Source organism: Rhamphochromis longiceps, linkage group LG7 (genome assembly GCF_057381845.1).
Source record: "Rhamphochromis longiceps isolate RC_006_pf linkage group LG7, R_longiceps_female_GT1.1, whole genome shotgun sequence".
Classification (NCBI taxonomy): Eukaryota; Metazoa; Chordata; class Actinopteri; order Cichliformes; family Cichlidae; genus Rhamphochromis; species Rhamphochromis longiceps.
In genome coordinates this window covers 31,063,511-31,070,413 of record NC_140563.1, presented here as the reverse complement: position 1 = coordinate 31,070,413, position 6,903 = coordinate 31,063,511, and the positions used below count along the sequence as shown (strand labels likewise).

General features: G+C 44.5%; 1 protein-coding gene across 3 annotated transcripts; it reads left to right on the top strand.

The window, feature by feature from the left end:
• Positions 1 to 2,558: 2,558 nt before the first annotated feature.
• On the top strand, positions 2,559 to 6,272 carry ntmt1 (N-terminal Xaa-Pro-Lys N-methyltransferase 1). Of its 3 annotated transcripts, none has more exons than XM_085413340.1 (4): positions 2,559 to 2,695; positions 4,164 to 4,323; positions 4,728 to 4,980; positions 5,347 to 6,272. In XM_085413340.1, the coding sequence occupies exons 2-4, from the start codon at positions 4,165 to 4,167 to the stop codon at positions 5,601 to 5,603; spliced, it is 669 nt and encodes a 222-aa protein (XP_085269466.1). In that variant the 5' UTR covers positions 2,559 to 2,695; position 4,164; the 3' UTR covers positions 5,604 to 6,272. The 3 variants fall into 3 exon arrangements, with proteins under 3 accessions (XP_085269466.1, XP_085269467.1, XP_085269468.1); XM_085413341.1 differs by having other exon boundaries at positions 2,622 to 2,744; XM_085413342.1 differs by lacking the exon at positions 2,559 to 2,695 and adding an exon at positions 2,749 to 2,858.
• The last annotated feature ends 631 nt before the right edge of the window (positions 6,273 to 6,903 follow it).

Here is a 6,903-nt window from a genome sequence, read left to right as displayed (position 1 = left end):
CACTTCTGACTCCAAGAAAACCAACATGGTGTTGACCAAAACATTGATGCTGAGGCTTCAAAACGAGTCCAAAACCGGTGGGTAACATCAGTGATGGTGATTTAGAACATGAGCACATGGCTTCACACTGAAAAAAGAAGCAATTTAACTCATAACTGGCAGCTCGGCCGAGTCTGACTGCTGGGTCTCTTTCAAATTTATGACATGCATCCAGACTTTGTTCAATTCCTCTTGGTTCAGTCTTGATATGGATATGATGGACCCATCAGGCAGTGAGAAATAGGGTGATTTTTGGCCACTTTAAAGCTCCTAAAGGGAAAACAATGAGTGGAAATTGTCAGCTGTGAACGACGCAGAGAAGGAAAAACGTAAACTTCAGAGTGGAATGGACTGCTTTTCAGAAAAAGCAGTGATGAATCCTCTCTTTGTCTTTTTCATGTAAGAGTATCAGTAACTGCTGTTTGTGTGCAGAGTACGTGTTTCCTGAGCAAACAGTATGTTGTACATACAAACATGTGTCATATCCTCACAGAGCATCCCAGTTTTCTCATGATTGTTTGATATGTGCTGTCCCTGCAGGTTTACTGAGGTTTGCTGTGTGTTCAGTGCAGGAATGAACAGCTCTTCAGCACTGAATCCTCAAACGATGACAAAAATGAACTCTCACTCTCGCTCTCTCTCTCTCTCTCTCTCTCTCTCTCTCTCTCTCTCTCTCTCTCTCGTTTTCTTTTGCACTGGAGCTCCTCTCACTGGTGACCGCAGGAACTGACTGTGTGTCGCTTGAAAGCAGCAGCGGAGTGGATGTGACTGAAACACGGGATTATTTTCACGACGGTTTTAAATATTTCAGAGAGGAAGCCTTTCTCTGGAGGTATAAAACAGAAATAATCAGTTATATTTTTAATGAGTGCACATGTGCAGGAATGTGGCTGGTTGTATCTGCGCAGTGTAAGCGCTGAGGACTGGATGCAGATGGAGACTGGCTCTGCAGACTGAACTTTCCAAATCATCACAGTGAAGTTCTCCCCACCTTTTCCTTTTTTCCCATTTAGCTCTATACTGTACTGCCCTCCTGTGGTTCAATGAAAACACTGCAGCTCCACCATGAAACTGCACCTCTTTGTAATGTAAGCAGCTGGGGTGGATTATTGTTTCTGATTTCTTTTCTCACACATCTTGTATGAAGAAGTGAAATAGTTAAGCATGGTCCTGTGCATGTAGTGAAGGACTGTTGTAATGATCGTTGGCTCTGCTGCAAAGATTGCCCAGCAAGCTCTGCTCTGAAGAAATTTAAACACTATATTGCTGAAACTGTCTGTTCACTTTCTAGCATGAGCTGTACTTCGTATACAAACTGAACTCGGGAAATGGGATTTAAGTAACCTGCTGCCCAAACAACAAATGTGAACTACAGTCTTTGATTTAAAGGAAGGTTATATTTATATTTCTGCAGTTTCATTTGTCACATCTATTATGTGATGTGTTGTGTTTGTATGCTTTGAAAGTGTATATATGCCTTTTGTACACGGGTCAGTCTGTAAAAAGAGATCTCACTTTATATGATAGGACTCTTACTCTAACTCCATCGGCTTACTGTGAGATTTATTCCTTTGCTGTTAAAATTCCACCTAAGCTTTAGAATTAGAAGGACAGTGGTGCTGTTTTTATGTTACAAAAATGAAACAACGAAAAAAGAAAAATGAGGATTTATCCATCCATCCATCCCCACCTCTTCCAGCTGTTCCAGAGAGAAAATAAGGTGTTTGCAGACCACTCATCTAGGAGGTGTCCAGGAAGAAGCCTGAACCACCTCAGCTGGTTTTGTTCAGTGTGGAGGAGGCTTTAATGACCACCTTATTAATGCCTCACCCCATCTCTAAGGCTGAGCTCAGACACCCTCTAGAAAAATTTCTTCAACCTTAATACAGTAATACTACTATTATTACTACTACTACTACTACATCTATTGCTACTACTACTACAGCGGAGTAGAGCTGCTGCTCATGCGTGTTGAAAAAAGATGAGGTTGTTCAGATATCTGGTTAGGACGCCACCTAAAGCAGACCCAGAACCCCCTGGATAAATTCCATATCTCGTCTGGCCTGGGAACACCTTTGGATTCCAAGGAGGAAGTGGAAAGTATAGTTGATGTGAAGAACATCTGGAATACAGACTTCAGGCAAATGCAAGATAATAATAATAATAATAATAATAATAATAATAATAATAATAATAATAATAATAATAATGAGTAGTAGTAGTAGCTTTATTATTTAATTTTTAACATGCAGAGATGACTGGAACCACTGAAAAGTGAACAGGGATTTTTAAGGTGAGGCAGATGGGTGTGGACCTTTTTGTTTTATACTCGGCTTTTTTTCTCCTTGTCTTGCCACAGTTCTTATAGAAAGTCATAATAAGTAACCCTGACAGGAAGCAGAGATGATCCTGAGCTGTGTTTTTTATGTTTCATCCTGGGTCTGAAATGACCTGGTCCAAAAGCACAGGTGAAAGAAGTGGGTCTACGAAGGGCAGCAGGGGGCGCTGTGGCCGCTTCTTCTCCCAGGAAACCAAAAGAGGAAGTAACGTACCGTGTGTGACGGTCCCAAATAGAAAAGTGAAGCACAGCAGACACCGGGAGTGGGTTCAACAGGGGCCGAGGAGGGAGTGGGACCAGGCGTTGACTCCAGACCAGGTCGGTGTGATCACGGAGAGTGAATCTATCGGGCTGATATCCGGCAGAGGCGGATATTAAACAGCGGAAACAGCGTAACGACGGCGGCTAGGTGCAAGTTAGCACGTGCAGAGCGTCAGACGAAGGAGAGGGAGAGTACGTAAAAAGTGACAGAGAGCGACAGGTGGGAAGTTTCTGATTAAAAACGACAGAAACAGGCAGTTATTTGTTGTAGTGAGCAGGTGTGGGAGGCAGATATAGGTGCAGCTGTCACTTTAAGAGGACTTTGTAAACTTTATTAACTGCTCGGTTAAATCAGAAATCATAAACAGTCATTTACTTCCACTTATAACACAGTTACTCAGATTTGGGGAAAATATTGGCTGTAAAAAGCGAGTATTTCGTTCTGTAACTGTAAATCAGATACAAGAAGGAAAAATATAACAGAAAACTGTCCTAAAGCCTGGCAGTGATTACGTCCACAGCCCCAGTGTGAAGTATTATTAATAATGATAATAATAATAAATAGCAGTTTTATGGTTTCATGTAGCTGCTTCTTTCTGTAGTCAGGCTGTTCGTGTGTGAAACACACAAAACTCTGCACATTTAAACCATCCACTCTGTCCTGCTCACAAGACAGGCGCTGACAGCTGAACTGCAGCCACATGATGCCACATTTGGTGTGTGTGTGTGTGTGTGTGTGTGTACGCGCGCGCGCGCGCGCGTTCCCCTTTCATGATGAACAGGTGATAGACCTCATGTCCCACTGTCCGGTGCCAGAGAGTGAGGTTTGTTGCTCAGAAACAGGACCTAGCCTGTTTATTTCTGCGCAGGTGTCTTTATTTATTTTTAGTGTGGCTCGGTCTTCTGTCCAGAATGGAGACAATAAAAAGCATTTTGCTGTCATCATAACAATAAAAGCAGCACAACTCTCAGGCTCCTTTAGGCAGGTATTTAAATTTTTCCCACAGGAATGTGAGTCAGTCTGACCATGAGCTGAAGCTCGAAACAGTTGCGTGACCTCATGGACGCCACAGCAGAAATCTTTCTGGATCTTTTTAGAGCCACTAAAGTGCAGACACCTCCAAACAAAAATCCAACTATTTCACCCACCAAAACTGGAGCTCAGACTTCTTGGATGGCCTGTTATACAATTAACCGCACAGCGGCCACATCATTGGTCAGATGATGGAATTATAAACACTAAAAAGACACCAACAGCACAGATGTGGTCCAGAAGTCCTGTCCATGGAGCACCACGCCGCTAATAATTCAGTCTTTCAGTGTAAACAAGCAGATATACTCTATATGGAAGAAGCAGCTGGTTAGCATCAACTGAACTTTCAAAATAAGAGTGGTCAGTGATATTGCAAATTTAACCTCCTTCAAAAATCATTGAATCTCTTTTGATGTTGACTGAAGCTTTTTTTTTTTTTTTCATGATTCAGCCATTGATTGATTTTCACATTTTTGTGCATTTTCCTTTCAGGATGGGGGACATAGTCGAGGACGAGGTGAGTTTCTACTCCAACGCTCAGGACTACTGGAAGGATATCCCACCCACGGTGGACGGCATGCTGGGAGGCTATGGCAGCATCTCCAGCATCGACATTAATGGGTCCAAGGCCTTCCTGCAGAAATTCCTTGGCGTAAGAACCTCTAAAAAGATTGTAGCATGTTTGAGTTAGCACTCTGTGTACAGGGAATTCATGGTTTTCAAACATTGTTTTCAGACATTGGTTGTTAAAATATAAAATTAATAATGAAATGAAAAACCGGAGAACAAGACCTTTCACGTGCCAAGCAGCCACTAATCCGACATGCTGATCTGACCCTTGTAGGGTTCTCCAGTGAATTATTATCATTATGCTTTGGATTATATGTAGGAAAAGCTTATTATTTTGTAATCTGTGGATAAAAATGGGTGATAACAGCTGTATGACCTTCAAAGGGAGCGAGTGCTGCTGTTTCCTTGTTTGTGATGCAGTTGAATTGTGCTTTACTTGGGTCTTTGTGTAAACCCTAGTCATCTTTTTTTCTCTTTCCTCTGCAGGATGGCGAGGGGAAGACTGGCTCAGGCTGCGCTCTGGACTGCGGCGCAGGCATCGGTAGGATCACAAAGCGCCTGCTGCTGCCGCTGTTCAAGACTGTTGACCTGGTGGACGTGACACAGGAGTTCCTGGACAAAGCCAAGACGTACCTGGGAGACGACAGCAAGAGGGTGGGCAACTATTTCTGCTGCGGCCTGCAGGACTTTGTGCCGGAGAGCGGGCGCTATGATGTCATCTGGATCCAGTGGGTCATTGGTGAGTCTGAGTCGGAAAGCAAATGAAAAATGGTGCGCGATTAGATGACCTAAACTTCCATCCATCCATCCATTTTCTTCCGCTTATCCGGGGCCGGGTCGCGGGGGCAGCCGCCCAAGCAGAGAAGTCCAGACCTCCCTCTCCCCAGCCACCTCCACCAGCTTGTCCAGGGGAACACAGCGTGCGCATCGCTGCAGCCGCTGCACCGATCCGTCTGTCGATCTCCGGCTCCCTTCTCCCGTCACTCGCGAACAAGACCCCGAGATACTTAAACTCCTCCACTTGGGGCAGGAACTCATCCCTGACCCGGAGTGGGACCTAAACTTTCCTCATTCTAATTCATTTTTTTGTTCTTTCCACCCTTAGGTCACCTGACAGACGACCACCTAATAGACTTCCTGCGCCGCTGTCAGAAGGCGCTGCGGCCCAACGGTCTCATTGTCATCAAGGACAACGTGTCATACGAGGGCGTGATCCCTGATGAGGAGGACAGCAGCGTGTGCCGGGATCTGAACATAGTGTGCAGCCTGGTTAGCAAAGCCGGCCTCCGCATCGTCCATCAGGAGCAACAAAAGAACTTCCCGAAGGAGCTCTACCAGGTCCACACGCTGGCCATCAGATAGAGGACAAGCGGCGAAGGGGGTGGGGCTTTTTAATAGTCTGTTTTCTATCATGGGTCGCTCTCTAACTGTGGGCTTTGTCTATTCTGGGGTCACTGCAGCGTGGGGTAATGATCAAAATGTTTCTGCATCATCCACAAACGCCACTTCCTGTGCTGGACCTTCTCAGGATGTCCGCCAGATGCAGCTGTGTCGCTGTCTCCTGAACAGTTATCTAACGGACGGTTTCTCTGTGAGGATTTGCTGCTTTTATATCGCCTAGTATTTTTAAAAAGCTCACTTTAAGGAAAATGTGACAGAGATTTTTGTTACTTCTGGACATTTTATAGGAAAAATACACCAAACTGCAGATTAACGATCAATAAAAATGATGTATTTATTGCAGCAGTCGATTTTTGATCTGTGAGGCTGGACGTTCTCCTTAAGGTGTTTTTATACGTGTGAACGGTTAGCTAACTGAGTGGTTGTATCCGGGTTACCAGGTTTGTACTACAATTCCTGAAAGCCTGCCTAATGATGCACGGGAGAAAAGAGCACCACATGCATCTGGTGGACGGTGACACCGCATTGGATGCTGGGAGTTGTAGTGTAGTGGGATTGTATGAAGGGGCGGAGTCAGTGCTGAGAGTCATTTACCTCAGGGAAGCTGGAAGATAAAAATAAGGAAATGGAGTCAGTGTCGTGTTTCTTTGCTCTCTGTTCACAGCACACAACCAAGCATCTTTATTTACTTTTAGAAACCTGTGGAGCTGTGTTACAATTGGCTGTGCAGTTTCACATCAAAATGAACCGATGCAATGCCCACATCAGGTGTTCAAGCACTACATGAACAAGAATTCTCTTAATGTGGGATTTATACATTAGATCCAGTCACAAACCCTAATGAAAGCCTTCACCTTAATCTGCCGTGCGCCTCCTTATAAACAACTGCATGTCGTGTTTTCACGGCTGATGATGACTGTGATTGGCCTGTTCAGTTCCATTGTTTCTTGTTACAGATGTCAAACCCACCGTCAGCCAGCTGTGGGGGCTACAGCGTAGACTTGTCTTTGCTTGGCATGTCGGCATAGTAACAGCGAATAACCCCGGAGCTTTAAAATTTAGGTTGAGCTAGCCGCTCGTTGCTTTGGCTGATTACTCACAATGATCAACGTCTGCTGTTTTCATAACATTGAGTGGTCAGCAGCAGTGCTGTGGCGTTTGCATGATTTGATTGGCTCATTCCTGTAATGATCAGTAGCTTAGTCACTGGAGTGTTCATAGTCGGCTAATTTCAGATGCAGCCTGATGGTGGATGTATCTT

Bases quoted from the DNA above. Each gene is read 5' to 3' on its own strand.
- ntmt1 (XM_085413340.1), top strand. From the start codon at position 4,165: ATGGGGGACATAGTCGAGGACGAGGTGAGTTTCTACTCCAACGCTCAG. The intron at 4,324-4,727 runs GTAAGAACCTCT...TTTCCTCTGCAG, and splicing joins TCCTGCAGAAATTCCTTGGC to GATGGCGAGGGGAAGACTGG. The intron at 4,981-5,346 runs GTGAGTCTGAGT...TTCCACCCTTAG, and splicing joins CTGGATCCAGTGGGTCATTG to GTCACCTGACAGACGACCAC.